Genomic DNA, 21,421 nt, shown 5'->3' with positions numbered 1-21,421 from the left:
CCCACCTGTCCAAAGTGATGGTATGCCAGTGGAGTAGGTGACGGCGAACCCTGCCTCCTGCTGGCATTGAATGGGCCTGAAAGCTCGGACTAGGAAGGTTTTGAGGCGGATGCTGCGGGAATGGATGTGGACTGACCGGGCCTCTGTGCCCCTGTACCGCCACAGCAGTTACCACGTCCGCAAATGCGTTAAGGTTGGTTCTGCGGCTGGACGAACGTGTTGGGGAGTCCCTTCCTTGGCCACAAAAGGGAATAAATCAGAAGTCTGCTGGCGCTGGCCCGACAGGCCCAAGGACTTGGCCGTAGCCCTGGAGTCCTTGAAACGCTCAAGCGCACTGTCTGCTTTGTCACCAAAAAGCCGACGGCCATCGAAGGGCATGTCCATGAGCGTGTTCTGTACATCCCCCGGAAAATTGGCGGACTTCAGCCAGGCGTGGCGACGGATCGCCACCGTCGTGGAAATTGCTCTGCCTAGAGAGTCCGTGGTATCAAGTCCACATCGGATGGAATACTGTGCTACGTCCCGCCCTTCAGCAAGAGCCTGGGCGAGCCGTGTCTGGGCCTCCTTCAGACATTGAGGCAGCACGTCCGCCACTGTATCCCACAGAGAGTGGGTGTAACGGCCCAAAAGGCATGCAGTATTAATGGACCGCAACCCCAAGCAGACTGTGGAGAACAGTTTCTTCCCAAACTGATCAAGCCTTTTGCATTCCCGATTTGGGGGAGCAGTCGGAAATGTGGTCTGGGACGTAGAGGTCTAGATCACCAGACTCTCGGGGTGGGTGTACGGACAGAAAGCAGGGGTTGTCCAGAGCCGGGCAGTGGCGTCGTGCCACGTTCCGATCCACAGGGGGAAATGTGGAGGACTTGGACCAAGTGCCCATCAGAACATCAGTGAGGGCCTCATTGAACGGCAGCATAGGTTCCGAAGAGCTTACTGGCGGTTGATCACCTCGGTGAGGAGATTAGTCCTCACGGCCACAGCAGGGAGCTCAAGAGCCAAGGCCTTGGCTGCCCTGCGCAACACCACACCATATGTAGCATCCTCCTCTGTAGCCACGGAGGGAGGAGAGATGAAACTAGTGTCAGGCGATGTGTCAAGACCACTGGCCTCCCCCAGCTCATCTGCCCAGTTCTGACTTAACTAGCAATGTTGTGCCAGAGGGTCCTCAGACCCCTCCCAGTCCTCCCCTTCATCTGTGTCCTGATAAACAGGCATAAATGACGGAGTCGGGTCATAGATGAATTGCTCACCCACCGACGCTGGAGACGGTGCCAAGCAGCGCCGCTCCGACGCTGGACCCAGACCGGGGCTGAAACCAGGGAAGGCATCGTCTGAGGACAGCATCGGGAGTGGCACCATAGGGGTAGGCGCCAGCAGAGAAGTTGTGAGGTCGACTGGCATCGACCGGGATCCAGGCTTGGATCCCACGTGGTCCTGCGGCGTCGGGACCGAAGTCTACGACGGTGCCGGGGCCGAAGCCGCCGGCACGCTAGGACCCCCAGTCGGACCCGCGGGGCCCGAAGGCGCGCCGGTGGGTCCGAGGGCAGAAAGAGTGTCCTCATGGCCACGAGGAAGTCTCGAATCTCGCCCGGCGTCGCATTGAGCCCAGGGACCGGAGGGTGTGGAGCTGGATGCGATGCCTGTGGCTCCGGTGGAGCTGCGTGGGTGGTGCCATCCGAACCCTCGGCCGAGTCGCGCGACCGGCAAGGGGAGTCAGAAGAGTGATGTCACCTCTTCGACTTCTTTTTCCCATGCCTCGACTTACCTGAATGCGAGGACTTGGAAACCGACGAGCGGGACCTCGAGTGGGTCGGAGCCGACTGTCGGAACTCGAGAAGCTTACGGGACCGCTCCCGCCTAGCCTTCGAGGTTAAGGCCCGACAGTCGGGGCACAACTTGTCATCGTGGTCGGCCCCTAGGCAGTAGAGACATCGGAGGTGGGGGTCAGTAACCGACATCAGTCGGTGACAGGCGTCACACGGCTTGAAACTGGGCATCCCTACCGGCACCAGGAGTCAAAGTCGACTCGAAAAAGATAGTCAAAAAGAGCAAAAAGTTAGTCAAAAAGTGACTACGGGTACTAGCTCTTCCCGGATCTGCTGGCACGGAAAAAAGAATAACTGATGTCAGCGTTAGAGGGCGGCATCTAAGTACTCGGACAACGTCATCCCGGCGATCACGACGACGGATGCGGAGCCGCAGACGACGCCTACAGTCACGCAGGGGTACTGCTGAGGAAAACTTTCCAGATCCATTCTGATGCCTGGGGATATTCTAAGGTAAGGAATCAAACTAACTAACTAATCTAATTAAAATGTCAAAAGCTTTCACTGGGGTGACATTTTTGTGTGTGAAAGTTTGCGGCTGAGCGCCGGCCCACTGTTGAGGCCCATAGCCTCTGGCTCTCTATCATGGATAGTCTCTAGGATTTATGTGTTTTGATGCTCACTAATATTCACACAGTCTCCGAGAGACAACTCTCTTTTGTGTATTTAATATATAAACTGGCTTGCTTGTACTAGGTGATAATATTCCAGTAGATCAGATTTATGGCTTTAGAACAAGAGGCAATGAGAAAACCTTGTCCAGAAAGGCTAACCTAAACAAGTTGTTCTTCACAGACAGGCTGGCAAAAGCATATTGATCTAGTACACCAAGATCACCAAAGCCATGAGAGGAAAATCCACAACAGAATCAAAAATGATTTCAGCAGACACAAGGAAGGAGCCAATGTAAAAAAGTAAAGTTAGGGCTGGACACTAAAATGGGATTGATTGATAAGATTAGAGCAAAACTACCCAGGAGCATTTTACATTTGCTATGATTTACAGATGAAGGTAAATAATATGGTAACATGCATGTTTGCACTCTCTTTGTGTTTATTATGCTCGAATTGTCCTATGTTTCATGTGCACTAACCATCAGATTGAACGGGTGTCAAGTCTGACTGCAAACCACAAATAAGGACAATTTACTCTGGGTTCTCAAGAGACTTTCGTGTGCAGACCCAATTCAGTCAATTATAGCGTTGTTGTTTAGGTGAAAATTACCCATAAGCAGAGTATATGTTATTGTAAATGGGAGAGAATTGGTCATGGTACTGGGGGCTGGCAGTCATTAACTGTCATTAACACTCCATAAAAGAAGGGAAAAAATTGAAGAATATGCAAAAAAACTAAGAATCTCATCCCCGTTCAGTACAATATTAATTCTCAACAAAATATGTGTCTGAACACATTTTCAAAAAGTTAGGGAGGCAATACACTAGGCATTGTGTGGTTCAAACTAACAACAAGGAAAAACAAACCATTCTAAGTCTCAAGATAACAGTTTACCTGGCTATTATCAACAACCAGTTACTCAAGAGGATTCTCCCATGATTGTTACTTACTGGCTCTTTCCCGGGCAGTCTTTGTGTTGAACACCGACAGGGGATTGTTGTGATTCAGAGATGGTTCAAGGAAAGCCACAGGAATGGCCCCAGCTAGAGCTGCTAAGCACTCTCCAAGCGAAGGACGTTGCCTGTCACAAAAGAGAAAAGGCATTGACCTGCGAATCTTCTATACATTGGACCACTCCACAGACCTTCACACTCTTCAAAAACAGTTGCAAGGCAGACTTTCTAAAGGGAATCTTTCTGTTACTTCCGGAGGTATGGGAGCAGCAGGTGTACAACCATGCATTATTCTTTACTTTCATCATAATTTTATTACGGATTGTAGTCCAGAAAATCAATTCATACATTTTCTGGCTGTTACCACCTTTGCATTCAAACGAGCCCCTCTTTAAATGCTAATATAAAGAAAACGTCTGAACTCCTATCCATCAAATCAAAAAAAGGACACTTTTTCAGTAAAGTTCTAGCTCTCTGGCAAATATGAGGTCATTCCATCCAGCCATTTTTCAATATCGGAGAGCAAACTTTAGTAAGGGAATTAACATGGGCAATCAACATTTTGGGACCCCTTCCCCTTTTTTTGCCCCCCTCCACCTCTTGACGGGTCACTGGGAGTCTCTCCATAAAGAAGCTGGGGTAGGTGAACCTTTTTTTGTAAAAAATAAAATATAAGCATATATGTATATATGTGGGTATGTATGTCTATTACAACGTAATGTTTTAAACTCTAAAAAAGACTGAATTCACCAGTTATAGTTATAGTTATAGTTATCTCAAGTAATTATGACTTGTGTCTTAAGTTAACTATAACTCGCACTCCCGCCATGCACAGTTTTCTCTTCAATAATTTCCCTGCAAATGTTGCAGTGATATTATCAGTGATTTAATAGAAGATGTCATGACTGATGTAATATGTGGGGTAATTAGCAGTGCATGGCGATTGCATGAGATATAGTTACTTTAGGGCACAAGTTATAGTTACTGGAGATAGCTATAACAGCTGAATTTCAGTGCTTTTAGATTTTAAAATGTTACGTTGTCACTAAACATTTCACCTTACTATAACGTTAGTTTTTTCAGTAAATTTCTAGTTTTTTTTAACCTAAATTAATATTTAATTGCCATTCTTAAAACAACGCCCAGCCACGCAGGCCTGAGGCTAGCCCCATGCATGCAGCCACACCCACCCTGCACACAACCTCCATTTGTGCACAGTGGAGGTTTGGACACAAGGCCTGGCCTGCAACCAGGCCCCGGGGGTTAACCCCCAGAAAGGTAGCCAGCCCCACATGGTGCAGGGCCTTTGGTCATGCACGGTGGGGAGGGGGCGGGAGGGGGGAAGGGGGAAGGAGGAGTTGACCCCATCCCTTAGGGCTTTAAAAAAAAACTTATTCAGTTTTGGAGCTTCAGTTATGTTTGGACTTTAATATGAAATCACCCACTTGGGAGGAATTGTGTTGGAATATAGGCCGAATAATAGGCACATACAGCTAGATTCATGAAAGGTAATTGCGCTCGCAAAGGGCCAGATTCTGAGAATCTGTCCCGAGCGCAATTTTTGCATTTGGGATTCATCATCCCAAATGCAAAAATCGCTATTTGCGAAATCGCATATTTGCGAGGAATTGCATTTAAGAAATCTCTAATTGAGATTCCTTAAATGCAATTCATTAACCAATTTTAAATTGCGAATTCGCAATTTCTGGCCGCTATTTACCACGAAGTCAGACTTCGTGGTAAATAGCGAAAAAAGTAGAAAAAAGCACTTTAGTGCATTTTTCTCAGTTGCATGTTACACACACACATGTCCTTTGGACATGTGTGTGCGCAACACCTTTGTAAATTTGCATTTCAGGGTGCTACAGGGTGTCCTTTGGACACCCCTGGCACCCTTGAAATCGCATCCTTATTTGCGATTAGCAAATTGCTAATCGCAAATAAGGAATAACTCCCCATTCTTTAGGCCCATAGGAATGAATGAGGAGTTATTCCTTATTTGCGATTAGCAATTTGCTAATCGCAAATAAGGAAGATGTAGGAATCGTAATATTTTTAGCAATTCCTACATGAATCCAGTTTTGCAAGTCCTTAATAGCGATTCCTTATGAATCGCTATTAAAGACTCGCAAAACGGGTCTTTGATGAATCTAGCTGATAATCCATTGATTTTGATTCAAGTTAATGCTCACTGGAGCAACAATCGGTTGTTTTAACAAGTTTGTATGTTATGGCGGATTGATGGGGTTTATATATTATAGAGGGGTACCTTTGAGAATTAGCCCACTTGGGCAGAATTGTGCGGCTGTACTGTACCATTGATTTAGTGAAAAGAGAATAAGGTCTGTGCACGGAAGAAAATTATGCTGATGTACTGCTCTGAAATATCAGAGATAAGCGCATTTTAAAATAATGGGTTTATTTTGAAATACAATTCCCCATATTTCGTCAGACTCTGTAAAAATATGTTATACCAAAAAGGATGTTATACCAATTATTGTAATTGTATTCAATCTCTCAAATGCGAAATGACTCTCTTATGAACAAGATTTGAAACAGACTAAGAGCATGTTTTCTATGCGTATTACCTGCACGCATCACATGTGGTAGTTCCTTTAAATAGAAAGGGAAGTAGTTTACAAATCTAACCCGTGATCAAGGAGCGGAAGGCTCTAAAACGCGTTGGGACCTTGTTGCCGGCGTTTTGAAACAAACACGCTGTCACATTGGAGCCGCGCTACTGGGGTTTGTTCGGGCTGGAGTGTATTACGATCTGGCCGCACCAACAGGTTTTTGTGTATGTATATATATATATATATATATATATATATATATATATATATATATATATATATATATATATATATATATATATATATATATATATTATATATATATATATATATATATATATATATATATATATATATATACACACACATATATCTTCACATTCAATTATATTTTTTTTAGGTTTAACTATTTTAAATAATTTAAACAATTTAACATTACTTCCTATTGGGTTTTATTTAGTGTAAGTCTCTAGTCTCTACCTCAATTTATTTCCATATGCGGGTATTGCAGTGCCAGTGGTCAGCTATCTGTGCTGCTGGACTTCCTTCTGCTCTGAGCTTGAGTGATTTCCCACCGTTTTTGGCTCCTTTTTTGGCTGTCGTAACTTTGGAAGGGCAGTTTGTGAATAGAAATGGGCTTACTGTTTTGTGGGTGAGTGTACACCCTTCTCTAAACCCTTCTCTGACCGTCTTGTGACCCCTCCGTACTCCTCCCTAAACCCCACCCCTTTAGTAATAAAAAAATCCTCATTTTCCAGTCACTTTGCTGTGTTTCTTTCACACTTAATTCTAAAACATATACTTGTGTGTGTGGAGCCAAAGCACTCAGGTTGAGATCTCCTCACCGAGAGATAGGACAGGCTGAGGCGAAACCTCCACACGTACGTTTGTGAGTAGCATTTTGCTGCATGTTTTGTAGTAGTACAACTGCATTACTACAATATATATGACAAACTGCAGTTTATTCATAGGCCCCTATGTCTTTTCTTCTTTTGAAAGTTAACAGAGGTCTCAACAAACGTACATGTTGAAGCAGTGATGGCCCGAATCACAAAGCCTTTTCTGAAAGTAGTCACCTTAAGGTTTCAAGGCGCTGGGGGCTGTTGGGGAGATTTTGTGAGCTATTGCCCAGAGTCACATATGCTGAGCTGAGCTGCCGTCGGGGATTGAACCATGATCCCCGCGCGTTGGAGTCAGCCGCTCTGGCTACTGCGCCACAACTCTCCTTAAGTTTCGATTTAGACCCTCAGTCTAGTAGCAGCACTATTTGGGTACATTTAATCACATGGGGAAATACAGATGCCGCATGGGATGGTTTTTCACCCAATGTAGTTTTACTTCCCTATTCAGTCTTGCAGATCAGAATACGACACAGTGCAATAATACTTACTATTTTCTTCACTGTGAGCTGGAAATCTAAGAAATGTGTACTTTTTTCTAGAACAAATATCTCTGAGAAAAATTTCCAGGTCAGTACAAAAAATTGTTCGAGCTCATTCTACATAACTGGCCAATTTGCACTGAGGCTCTTGTGTAAATGTTAATGTTAATTGTGTCTTTTATAGCGCTCGGCTACTCGGAAAGAGAGTCCCAGCGCTTTATTGACAACCTGAAAAAGACAAACACAACACAGAGAAATAAGAAAACGGAGTCAGCAAAATAAAAGGGAGTCTAAGAGGCAAAAAGCCAAGTTTTCAGGCCTTTCCTGAAGGCCAGCAAATTCGAGATACTGCGCAGTGTCAGGGGCAGAGAGTTCCAAAGCTGTGGAGCCCCGGACCTAAAGGAGCGACCTCCAATACGGGCCTTCTTCACACGAGGAACAGTGGCAAGAAACATCGACTCTGATCTCAGAGATCGTGACGGACGATAGAAGGCGAGCGTCCTTTGAAGGTATTTAGGCCCCGAGGAGTAGAGGGCCTTGTGTGCAAGAGTCAGGGCTTTAAAAACTATCCGCTTCCAGATAGGCAGCCAATGAAGAGACTGCAAGAGGCCAGAGACTCAAGCAAGAACACTTTTTGCAAATGAAACCCTGTTTTCATCCAGTAATCAGAAATATCTGTGTATGCATAGCTTTAGTGTGCATAACTGTTGTCTAACACTATACTCTCCAGCAAAGGGACACCCCCCTCTAAAGCTCACTGCTTGGCATAACTTCAAGCAGCTCTGTTGGCTCATACAATGCCACTCTCCTCTTAATGAGCTTTGCCTTCATGGTCTTACCACCCATACCTTTCCACGTAGATGTTCTTTCCGGTCCCCAGGGAGTAAAGACTGCACAGGATCCGGTAGCATGACACCTGCACGTCGTCCACTAAAAATAAAAAGTTTTACTTAATGCTTTATAGCGAAACATATGCACAGCTACTCAATGTAGTCTAGGTTCAGAAGAGATTTGTTCTGTGATACATCGCCCACATGCTACATTTCAAGCACAAGATCTATAGGTCCATTATTTCCTCACACATCATCTTCCATTGCTTTATCTACCACAGCAGCATCTCCCAGTGATGCTTATCGAATTGTCACATCTTACACCCCTACATATCTCAACTGCCAAGGCTTCATCTTTGAACACCACATCTCCTTTTACTAGATCTATGAATTCCAAAATCACATTTTTCACATCTACTAATCTCATGCCTCCCATTCCATACCTACATCTCTCAATACTATATATCCAAAACCCATTCCACTCTGCCTGCAATGCAGTATCTCTTGGTTGTGCTTGGGGAAGAGCATGGGCGCATCAGAAACTCGATGTACCAGTACTGGCTTTAGCCACACTGAGTCAATGAGAATAATGGTACAGTGATCCACCTTAACCTTTCTCAGTACCGTTCAGATCAGGAGAAAAGGAGGAATGGCATATGTAAAGGCGTTGGATCATTTGGTCAAAAAGGCATTGCCCTTGGTTCCTGGTTGTCAAAACATGTTGGCATAGTACCAGCATTTCCAACTGCTCTGGGTTGTGGAGTCCATATGTAGAAGATATCATCCACTTGATCCTGGTGGAGTTCCCACTTGTAGCAATCTGATAGGTACGACTGAGTGCATCGGCCCGATGGTTCGGGCTAGCTGGTAAATGTTCCAGGGTGATGTTGCAAATAGAGGCAGGCATCTCGCTCATCCTTGCTTGGAGATGTAAAATATCAATGCCATGTTTTCTATGTCGATGAAACCCACCTGGCCTGCCAATCTCAGGCGGAACTATTGTAGGCCAAGTATTATGGTACAGACCTCCAAGATATTGATATGGAGCCTCTTTTCTGTAACCGATTAGAAGCCCCAGTCGTGAGCTCCTGCATGTGACCTTCCCAGCCATCCATGGAAGCATCCATCATTGGCACCATTCTGTTTGCTGTTTCATATTAAAGGCGCAGTTGAGATTTGCAGAAAACCATCAACATTGCAGTGTTTGCTTCAACCTTCTTGTGACATGGACAGTGTTATCCCATTATTTGTCCAGTTGCTTCTATTGTTTGTCCAGTTTTGTTGCATGGATCTTATCCGGAGTCTGCAAAAAGGTGTAAGCCCTCGGCAGGATTGCATCAGAGCCAGCAAAGATTGTACTGCCTGTGACTGACTGCTTGATGGAGAAGGTTTGGCCATGGCTTGGAGCTTTCTTGATCTATATGCGGAGGGAAAGGACATTCATAACTGAGTGCTCAGTATTGCTCTCAAAACCTGCAGTCTTGTCTGAGGTTCCACAGAGGACTTGTCGATATTTAGTGTTGCCCTACTTTCTTAACAAAGGGAGAGCAAGAGAGGACCTACCTAGTTGCAGTCTCCCAAATCAATATCCATACACAAAAGGGCAACCAGGCGAAAAAGAAGAAAAGAAGAGACCCGCTTGTAAGGCCTACTGGGAAATCCAAAGATTTTGGAATAGATGCATCACCCACTCAAAAGTGGCTTGCTTCATCATTGGCGCCTATCCAAACCCTGGTAGGATAGTATCAGCAGGGCAGACTCAACCTCCAATGGGAGTTCTTATAGAAGATATCTCTCTAGATAAATCAAGGATCCAGTTGAAAAAAGAAACTTAAAAATGCCTTGAGGAATACCAAGCCAGAATTACTCTTTATTAATAGGGTACCATAGTTATGCTTAAAAATAAGTCCAGGGTTCTAATTGAGCATTATTATCTCAATCACCCCTGATTGGTGCCAACATGTTTCGGCCCTCGCACTGATCCCATGTGTTCCTGCCTTTCTCTACATGTATTCCATTCATATCAATGAGGTGTAAGGCTCTCACCTGATTCTGGGGCCTTTTAACTTTAGAGGTACCCAATTTAATCTTGTTTCAGGGGTCATGCTTGTATGGCAGAGGGAACCCTCCTGTAGCAGTACAAATGCCAAGGATTCGGCTCCACTCATCACCTAGACATGTTGCTCAGACCACTGCCAAACCTCAGAAATTAGAAGGACCCAGTTTGAAAAATAGGCTATGTTGTCTCAAGGGGAATCTAGTTGAACAAACCATGTGTATGATATAATCTTCCCATTTGTCATTTCCTTCATCACCTCCTACCAAGAATTCACCATATTAATGTAAATCTGAATACTCGTACTGTGGTGAGTCTCCATCTTCAATATCCTTAGTAATTGGTGGGACAATGGTGGTGGGACAGCTCTGGGAGGTGTGTCCATATGAAGTGAAGGAGGTGGAGGTGTTACCAGGGGCAGAGGTGGAGGCAGAGCGAGGGTAGGTTGTCCTACAAGTTGTTGCAGGAACAATCTTTAGAAAATTAAAATTCTGTGCTGCAGAGTGGACAAGAATTTCCATAGCAATTGTGTGACTGCTGGGTCTGTATAGTAGTGATGAGGTATGTGGGATTTGAAAACAGTTGTTTGCTTCAAAGTGTGGCTGATAGTCATATTCCTGGTTGGCTACCTCCTCATCCAAGGGCTCTTCCTCAAACCCAGGCCGTCTTTGAAGTGTCTTCATTGTTGTGGTCTATCTCCAGCTCAGAATTTAGACTGGTTAGGTAGGCATGCCGCCACCTTCAAGGATGAAAAGGTGGCTACTGCTGGATCATCTGTCATCAACACTGTCACTGAGGAGGTCGTCAACGATGTTGAAATTGTAGGTCTTATTGCTGGATCTGTCATCAATTCAATTCAATAAATTTATATAGCGCTCTACATACCCAGAGGGTCTCAAGGCGCTTGAAGAAGGGTGGGGCATTACATGTCGAATATCCAGGTTTTAAGTTGCTTTCTGAATGCTAGGTCGTTCTGAGTGAGACGAAGAGGAATGGGAAGTGAGTTCCAGGTTTTAGCCGCCAGGTAGGAGAAGGATCTTCCTCCCATGGTGGTTTGGTTGATGCGAGGTACAGCAGCGAGGGCTTGGTTGGAAGAGCGTAGCTGGCGGGAGGGGGTGTAGAAGGAAAGTCGTGTGTTGAGGCATTCGGGTCCAAGTTCGTAAAGTGCTTTGTGTGCGTGGGTTAGGAGGCGGAATGTTATCCTCTTATTGACGGGGAGCCAGTGGAGTTTTTTTTAGGTGACCAGAAATGTGGTCTTTACGCGGGATGTCTAGTATGAGTCTGGCTGATGCGTTCTGGATGTGTTGGAGTTTTTTCTGAAGTTTTGCGGTGGTACCGGCGTATAGGGTGTTTCCGTAGTCCAGGCGGCTTGTAACCAGTGCGTGGGTGACCGATTTTCTAGTTTCGGTGGGGATCCAGCGAAATGTTTTTTTGAGCATGCGAAGGGGGCTCATGTATACGTTGAAGAGGGTGGGGCTGAGTGAAGATCCTTGTGGCACGCCGCAAATGACTTCAGTGGCCTCTGACTTGAATGGTGGGAGGCGGACTCTCTGAGTTCTTCCGGCAAGGAAAGAGGTGATCCATTCCAGTGCTTTTCCTTGGATTCCGATGTTGTTGAGGCGTTGTAACAGGGTGCTATGACAGACTGTGTCGAAGGCTGCGGAGAGGTCGAGGAGGATGAGGGCGACTGTGTCTCCATTGTCCAGTAGAATTCGAATGTCGTCTGTTGCTGCGATGAGTGCGGTCTCAGTGCTGTGTTTGGCTCGGAAGCCGGACTGTGAGGAGTCGAGGGATTTGTTGGTTTTGAGGAAGGCGGCGAGCTGGTTGTTGACAGCTTTCTCGATGACTTTGGCCGGGAATGGGAGGAGCGAGATGGGGCGGTAGTTTTTGAGTTCGGTGGGGTCAGCTGTGGGTTTCTTCAGGAGGGCGCTGACTTCGGCGTGTTTCCAGCTTTTCGGGAAGGTGGCGGAGTTGAGGGAGCAGTTGATGACGTCTCGGAGGTGTGGTGCTATGATGGAGTCTGCTTTGTTGAAGATGTGGTGAGGGCATGGGTCTGTTGGGGATCCTGAGTGGATGGAGTTCATCAGGTGGATGGTGTCCTCAGTGGAGATTGGGTTCCAGTCATTAAGGATGTTCAAGGGGGGTGAAGGTACGGCAGAAGGTTGGGTGGGTTGGTCTCCAGGTTGGTTGTCGAAGCTGTTGTGGATGTCTGTGATTTTGTCGTGGAAGAACGAAGCTAGGGAGTCGCAAAGGGTTTGAGAGGGAGTGATGTCCAAAGTGTCCATTGTCCAAAGTGTCATCATCATCAACGATAGAATGATAGAAATCTTTGGGACAGTAACCTAGAGTCATCATCAAGAATGGTCTCATTGTCGAGGGGGATGTTATTGTTGACAAACGTCTGTTCATCTGTGAAGTCATCATCGATGATGACCTCCTTAGGGTTGTCAATAAGGGTCCCATAGTTAACAGAGTTGTTTTTGACATAGTTGTTGATGGTGTCATTGATGACAGTAGCTTCTTTCTCATCGCCAACAGTGACAATAGAAAAGCAACTGGTGAGGTTGGCACTTTATTCAGGACTTGCATGGAGCCGGATTTTCACACATTATTTTGTTTAGCATGATAATGTACATCCTCCTGAAGTTTTTTCGTGAAGGAACACAAGTTAATTCCTGTGAGAAGGTGGCTGTAGGCACTGTAGGGTGCAAGTCCAGATCTGGAAGATTCCTTTTAGGCACTGTTTTCGTAAAAGTGCTTGGTGGAGCACTTTCTATAGAACTAAAGATAGGGTTAGTTCGCCCTTAGCCAGAGGGGGTCCCTAAAGGTGGACCATTGTGGCTAATAGTCCTGTCGTAGGGAGACTTGTAAGTCAGATCTTTGATCCCTCAAACACCCGTCAGGGTGTCATGCTTCATCCTCGTCAGGCCGGCGCTGCAATGCCTGATGGGCCTGGGGGCTCTTTGTCGGAGATCTTTTTGATCTGAGCATGCAGTATAGATAAATGCAAGTGAGGGGGCAACCTAACAGTGTAACCAGTGAAGGGTGTGAGTGGTGATTAAAATAGGCTCTGGTATCCAAAGGATAACATTTTATAGGGAGTAGATACCAGGTCTAGCTAAAAGCAGTGATGCTATCATTTGGTCATCAAATACCAGGATAGCTTCTAATGGGGTGTGGTCAACATGTTTCGTATCCTGTATGCCCCGAAGTCGGGTGGCACTTTGTCAGGACCAGAAGTGAATGTCGGATAATCCCATCTAGGGGTTCGGGTCTCCCTCTAATAGGGGTTGACCTAATGAAGTTGACTGGCTTGTCGCTTCAGGAATACTGGCCTACTGTTCCACCTCAATTGAAGTTGGATAATGTTCCTTAGGAAAGGCAGTGGGTCCCGATCATTGTGAGGGGCCCTCTTAGGCGGTTGGGACACATTGGTCTCACATAACCTCCTCTGTCGTCCTGGAACTATGGAACCACCCCCCAAAGAAGGTACATCCCCCTTAGTAGGAGCATACTTCTTTTTCCTTAGTGAAAATACCCTATGCACACACATGAAAATCTATCCAGTCGTGTACAAATCAATACACAAATGTGGAAAACAAAGTAAGCAGAATAAACATGGATCTCCTGTTCAGTATTCGTAAAGTTCAATTCATTAATTTTCTCTCTGAGAACAACCAGCCGACACGTGTTTCATCGCTACTGCGAATCCTCACGGCTGAGTATTAGGCTGTGTGGGAAAATTGGGTCGCTCAGCCGGTGATAATTCCGACACGGCAGGGTCTGTAACCTGATCAGTTAATCTCTTAGAGACGTAGAAATGCAACCAGGACGAATTTGTCAGGGCTGCGTGGTCAAGAGCAGAAAGCGTGGGACGGTATGGAGCGGATGACTCATACGTCACCCATTCAGTCCCAGGACGAAGTCATCAGTGCTGTAAGCCCAGGAGTAACAGATTCTGAAGGCGAAATGGAGCGGATAATTTCACAGTCGTTCGTATATCAGTTGCGGAGCAGTTCAGTCGATAAGCGTTCTCCCGGGTCGCCGTTTTCCCCAGTTACAACCTCCTCTCCTATCCTTCAGAGTCTTACAAGGAAAAGCCTGAAAATGCACAGTATGAATCCTTCTAAACTGGATAGAAGCAATAAAAATATTGCTTATGTGGACAATGAATATAAATCTTTTCTGTCGTCTGATGGAGCAGTGCTTGAAAAGAGATCATCTCTCTGTCAGTCATGATGAAAGTTGGTGACAGAGGAGAGGTCTTTTCTGGGGCTTTCTCGGAAAATGACCCCAAAACAACTTACAGTACTCTGAAAGACGAAGGTAGGGCTCGGTCAATCCCAGGGTGGACCGGGAAATTTACAGGTCAGAGGCTTGAGCAGAGCTCTTCTCCTGAGCTCCCTAACAAACGACATAGAGTAGTTATCTGACCTATTGTGGGCTCCAGAGGGAGTAGGAGAGCTGAGCGCTTCCACCTCATTAGCTGTAGTTGGATTCTTGCAAATGAGGTGGATGTGCTCCTAGAGAACACGGTTGTTCTGTGACCATTTTCAACACTGTTTACTGATAATTAAAGTTACCAGGGATTCCCAGCCTGACGAGGAATGATTCAAGCAGGTGAATATCTCAAAAATTCAAAGTGGAGAACTAAACCTCCCTACAACAAATCTCTTAGTGCTGCGTCTCCTCTTAGTACATCTTTCAACACCATATATCACAACACTGCATCTTAGAACACTGCATCTCACAATGCTAACTCACATATCCCAAAGCATCTCAAACCTCTGATCGAGGCTACCAACATACACTTTTGTATATCTGTATATCTAATTGTGCCTTTACATTGAAATTCAAGAACGACAGGCACGTTCAAGCCTTCATCCACCCTGCAAGGAAGTAAACTGCCCTGAAATATGTTGTGCATTGTTTTGTGATTTCACTGGATTACACAACTAATTGTTGAGTGCACTTTAAATTATAGGTCTGCTGTGTTTTTTTATGCTACTTAATTGCACAGTTGATTGGTTACTGTGGACTGCATGAAGATTATATAACAGTAACAAGTAATATGAAAACTAATGTATTCTCAACCGCAAAAAGGAATTGCTGTAACAATAAAGGACACAAGAGTACAAGCCCATTGGCAGCCTCTTGATCAACCTGTTGGGAGACTTTATTCTTTATAATATCCCAGTGTAATGACATCCAAAAGAAAATGTAGTACCAACCAAACCACAGCCCTTGTTTCATCCAAACCACCTCTTTGATTCACAAACCCTTCTTAGCCACGTCTGTCCCATCTTTCTTCAACCACCATCTCTTGGCTGCTTTACCCAATCTTCATTGTAATTTTAATAGTAACATACTGGTTGAAAAGGAAAAAACACGCCACCTTGGTGATCTCAAGTATCATTATTAATAGAGGTGACCCTTGAACTCTGCAATAGCATATCAATATCATACAATCACTGTTGTTAATGTTCTGGCTATTTCATGTACATTGTGTGCACAAACCAATACTTACACAGCAGATCAACGCCAAACTGGTGCTGAGCAATGTGTTCAAACATGGAGGTCAGGATGGGTAGCAGGGCCACGGTAGTGTAATTGATGTTCTGAGACACTCCTTTCATCTGAGTTCGCGAATGTGTGAATTTTCCCAACTTGAGGTTCTCCAAGATCTTCTCTAGGTCCTCTGCAGCATTTTCGAAGAATGAGCGCACTCCGGCTTTCACCAGCTCCGAGCCAGACTTCATCACCGTACTGCAAAATACCAGCGGTTACTACAAATGTGTGATCGAGGCTGGACAGGACACTACAGTACAGTTCCCAGACCTGAAGCACACTCAACAAAAATACTACTTTAGCCAAGTGGCACTAATGTTATGAAATCACAGTTTTCTCATTGAAGGGTGGAATGTTATTTATTGGTTTACAATTTAAGGAGATCCTAAGCCTCTACATGTTCTCTTCCATCTTTTCTGGCCACTCCCCTGCAGCCTTCTATCTATGACGAGCCTTTCCCGCTTCGCTTTTTAACCCTTTAATGTCCGCTTCTCAGATTCCCAACTCCTACCCTTTTTCCTTCAAAGCAATTTACCAGTAAAGACATACCCTAGTCCCTAGGTAGATGTGGTGTGGACTGAGCACAATAATATGCTTGTGAAAAAGTATGACTGAGCAGTCAATCAACAGTACTGGCAGTTTGCTTAAACATTTTGCAGACACTAGCATAACAATACATTGGGTCTGATTTACAAATTGCGCTTTGTAGTACGGTTTGTAGTAGTAAAAAAAGTACTAAAAATTGCAAATCACAAACTACGTACAGAGTTTTAAGCCTCTGCCTCACATATACTATGTGCTTGGAGTTCTCCGCCCCAACTGTAAAGCCTCTGCACACATAAGTATATGTTTTCGTAGTAGATGTGGGAGGGAGTTAAGGAAGTAGGTGGGGAATAGGACAGATTTACTACAAAAGGAGATGGGATAAGAAAGGATTACCTGGGATTTAGGGAGGACCAAGAGGGGTCTACATAGGAACGTCACCCAACCGCACAAAAGTAAGCCAATTCCTTTAGATTTGGGCAGAGACATATAACTTACACTTTTGTGGTAAATATACACTCTCTGTGCCCGATTCACAAACGGACTTACAAGTAGTAAAGTTACGAGTGTGGAGAATTTAATTTGAAGAAATGGAGTGGCAAATCGTTTTAAGTGCAAGGTGTTTAGGAACGGAGTGAAATTCCTTTACATATCAGGAAGGAACCATGCTTGTAAAAATTTAACAAATTACTGAAGATATGGCCTTTTAATATCCCAAACCTTTTTGTCATGTTTTTCAGCATCTGTGTTTTTTAACAGCGCCTAAAACGTATGCCAGGGTGTACATTGTACTTTATAAAATATTGGAAAAACAATGTAAGAAATTGGGTTACTGCTAGAGGGGGGTGAAATCCCTCTAAAAGCAACATCCACAATTCTTCTCCGGGTGAAATCACAAACAAACTCTTAATTAACCTGTGCTCAAACCTTAGATAGCTTGGCACAGAGAAGTCAAGCTCAACTTAAAGGGAATGTGTAAGATACTTGTGCAACACTTCAAACAGTGATACAGTGAGAAGACACCACAAAAAGAGCACACAAAAGAGTAACAAAAATAGAGTTATTTTTAATAAATAAAACAAGACCTGAACGACAAACCTCCAATCAGTAGAACTGATGATATTTAATTCTAAAGTTTTTAGTAAAAATAGCAACAAATGGCGTGAAGCCCCAACTGTGGATATCTAGTCATGCAGGACCGGGACAAAGTCACACATTCAGGATGACCATGATGGAGCGCAGGCTGCCTACAGGGACCCAGTTAGGCCTGCTGAACAAAAGTACCTTAAATCCTGCAGAGTGTTGCGTGGATCCGAATCGAAGATGCGGCATGCAGCGGAAGCGATGCGCCAGTTCCGAGATGTGGCGGTGATGCAAGGGCTTACGTCATGCTCGAAAATCCCTAGATCGGGCTCGCAATGCAAAGTCCTGCGTCGAGGATTCTGTGCGCAGTTGGGGCGGTACGACAGTTCCGAAAAGCTGCAAGGCTGCCATTTGGGGTCTACTGTCGAGGCTGCCATCGACAAGGGATGTGAAGTCCTGGGCTGAAGATGCATTATGGTACTGATGTTTATTGGTAGTGCACTGGGTCCCTGCTAAGCAGTTCCCAGTGCCAGTGCTCTTTTACTTAGACCATGACAAATGTCAGTTGCAACACAATTGTCAAGGAGTTAAGCACTCTTGTAAATCCCTTGTAAATGGCACCCCTGCTACCCAGGGCATGGATACTAAAGAAGACCGTAGCATGTATTATGGCACCCTGAGGGACTCGCACACAAACTGCATGCAGCCTGCCATTGCAGGGTGCGTGAAATGATGAAAATCATTCTGAAAACATGGCATGGCACACTCACTGTGTGCCATGCACCTGTACACTGAAGGTACTATATGTAAATCAACCCAACAGCAAGCCTTAGAGCCCTGAGGCAGGGGGCATTATATTACATGTGAGGGCACATTTGCATGAGTAGAGGTGTCCCTGTAATGCCTAGTTCCATTGATAAGTGCTACGCCAACAAATGATGGACGGAATGCTGAATGAATCATACATTCACCCCAGTCAAGAGATTTGGGTTAAATCCATTGTTCTTTTGATCACCATGCCACCCCAGTTTTGATCTAGCCATATGCAAATCAGTCTTGCCCCTGTGCCTTACGGGAACAGTCCAGACCGAACTGCCAAGCCAGGTCCTCGCTGGACCGGAAACAAGCATCCTGGGACCGGTTTCAGGGTATGTCACCCTTCTTCAGCCAGGCTGGCTTGAATCCAGTATCACAGTGAGCAAGGGACCCATGTCTGGGCATACCCATCCCACTTAGGGCAGAAGTGTTACAGCAAACAAATGATGGACGGATATCCAATACTCTGGGTAACAGAGCATTTCCAGCAACCAAGGCTTGTTTAGTGTCCAGCTGGGACACCATCACTGTCAAAACCAACTTGCACAATGAGGAACTTCAGGACCAATGAGACCTACACTGAGAGTGGCCCGCTGTCTTGGTTTCTTCCCCTATGCAGGTCTAACTGAGAACCATGAGAGTCTCCAACGTAAGTGGCCAGCCAACAAACACCTCTGCACCATAGCCCACAGCCCGGGTTCAGGACAACCGACTGTGCCCCCTTGCTCCAAAGACCCTCATGACCCGAGCTCCCCTTTGGGTTCTGCCATTCTTGTTCTCAAGTTGCCCGTTACAGCCTTCTTTCTCTAGGTGCCCATTGACTTCAACAGTGTACCGCTTGTGGCTACCAACCTCCCCCAGCACCTCTGTACCCAGACCCACCATGGCAGGTAAACTAAAACTGCTGGTGGTTCTTTGAGCCTTGGCCCCCTAGCACCTTAAGTTCCAAAGGTCACCCACAAACTTCGACTACAAGTACATTTTTGCAGTATATCTCTTTCCTCCCATAGGATGTCATTACCTCGTTCGAGGTTCATGCCTCAAAAACAGTATTTGGGTATTTTACTGTATTCTTGTGAAGTCTATAACTCCAAAAATACTTACCTGTTTCCGATGATATTGGTGTCTAAAAATATATTAAAATCTGTGTTATTTCTAGAAATTGGTCTCAGATTGCTTCTTGAGTGTGTGTACCATTTATTTAATCTGTGTGTGCAACAAATGCTTAACACTCACCTCTGATAAGCCTAAGTTGCTCGACCCCAATACCACAAATAGAGCACTTGAAATTATTAAAGTAAACCCCTTTAAACCAATAAGGGTCATCTAGAGTTTTTGAATGGTGTGTCCTTACATTGGCAATCTACATTAAAGGCAGCTTCCTACAAGGCGATGCAATGGTTCCGGAGAGGTGCAATGCCAGGCCGGTGTTTGCGAAAGGTCCAATCCACACAGTAACAGTGATGCGTTGGTTCTGCTCGAGGTTGCGCTGTGCAGCAGAGGAGATGCATCAGTTCTACTTGATGCACAGAGGATGGCAGAGCACCTTAAGCTCACTTCCAAGTGTCTAGGACTAGGGTGGCACCACTTGGAGGGTAGACTCACAGATGGCGGAGTCCATGTACAGATGCAATATTGCTGGAAGACTGTTATTTCCCTGAGGCTTCAGATCAGAAGGCCAGCCAACTGGTGTCCGAGGTACAGCATTTATACCCAGTTGCTCCCCTGAAGTAGGGGAGAAGCTTCTAGTGGTCTCCTTTTGAAGTACCTGGGAATCCTGCCTTCCCTGCCTTGGCTCAAGACTAACTACAGGGGGTATGCAGCGCTTTGTGCCTTTGTGTGGAGACAGGACACAGCTCTAGGCGGTGTAAGTAGGGCTGTGCCCAGCTCCTCCCTTCCATCCTGCCGGTGATGTCTTATCCAGGCACACCTAAGCTCCTTATTGTGTGTGGTTGTCGAGGAGAAATACTGTCAGCTAACCCCAGTCATGGGAACAGAGACAGGCTCCAGGCACTAAATGGATATGGCAAAAAAATAAAATTTTCTAAATGTGTCATTTTCAGAATTGCAATTTAAAATACGACTTCAACAAAAGTTTAAATTTTAAATTGTAATTCAAGAGACACCAAACATGATCTGGCCAGCTCTTCTCATTTGGAAATTACACTTATTAAATGTAATAAGGTAACTCCAATGTTATCCTATTGTAGAGTTAGGCCTTAAACTATTTTGGGAGTTTTCGTTACTAGGACATATAAAACTTAAAAGTACATGTCCTACTTTTTAAATATATTCATTGCACCCTGCCTTCTAGGCTGTTCAGGGTCAACCCTAGGGTGATTTACAGGTATTAAGAAGGAAGGTTTGGACCTGGCAAAAAATAATTATTTTTTTCGGTTTAAATGGCAATCCTAAACTGCACATACACACACACACACATACATGCATGACAGGCCTGAGATACGTTTAAAGGTCTACTTAGGTGGCTGGCACAATCAGTGTTGTAGGAGGCCCACTAGTAGCATTTAATTTACAGACCCTGAGCACATGTAGTGCAACTTTACTAGAGACTTACAAGTAAATGAAATATGTAAGTTAGGGATAAAAAACAAGTTACTAATCTGTACCCTGTGTATAGAATATCGGAGAAATAACAAGTTACTTTCCTGTACTCTGTGGTTCACCAATATTGATAACTTTTATAAAATCACTTGCTTGAATCAGACTAGTTAGCAGTATCCGAAGACTAGTGGTTGTGGGAAGGCGAACCATCCCGCCATGACACTGAAGAACAGTTACTTACCTTCGGTAACGCATTATGTGGTAGAGACTCTATCTAGCTACATTCCTAACCTTTGAATTTCCCAGCCATCAGGCTGGATGCAGAAGCACAAGTTACTTACCTTCGGTAACGATATATCTGTAAGAAACAGTAGTTAGTGTTAGATTTCTTACCTTAGAATATCCCAGGTGTCAGACTGGATCAGAAAGTTTTCATCAGCAGTACCCCTTGCGCGTCACTAGGCGTCGTCTGCGGCTCCGCGTCCGTTGTCGTGATCGCCGGGATGAAATCATCGGAGTACTTAGACGCCGCCCTCGCGTGCTGACGTCAGTTCTGTACATAGCTTTCCGCGCTAAGAACGCAGAGCCAGGATAGAAACCGACACTGGTGCC

At 45.1% G+C, this 21,421-nt stretch overlaps 1 protein-coding gene across 5 annotated transcripts in view; it reads right to left on the bottom strand.

Moving 5' to 3' along the window:
- RYR3 (ryanodine receptor 3) overlaps positions 1-21,421 on the bottom strand; it is a 1,864,151-nt gene that overhangs the window by 555,351 nt on the left and 1,287,379 nt on the right. For all 5 annotated transcript variants that reach the window (XM_086937034.1, XM_086937032.1, XM_086937031.1 and 2 more), the window contains 3 exons: positions 15,765-16,003; positions 8,200-8,281; positions 3,395-3,525 (listed from right to left, as the gene is read on the bottom strand). In XM_086937034.1, coding sequence (XP_086793160.1) covers positions 3,395-3,525; positions 8,200-8,281; positions 15,765-16,003 — 452 coding nt within the window. The remainder of the gene's footprint in view (positions 1-3,394; positions 3,526-8,199; positions 8,282-15,764; positions 16,004-21,421) is intronic.

The sequence above is a fragment of the Lissotriton vulgaris genome, chromosome 9 (assembly GCF_964263255.1).
Source record: "Lissotriton vulgaris chromosome 9, aLisVul1.2, whole genome shotgun sequence".
NCBI classification, from domain to species: domain Eukaryota; kingdom Metazoa; phylum Chordata; class Amphibia; order Caudata; family Salamandridae; genus Lissotriton; species Lissotriton vulgaris.
The sequence above is the reverse complement of the archived record's forward strand: the minus strand, read 5'-3'. Positions and strand labels throughout refer to the sequence as shown.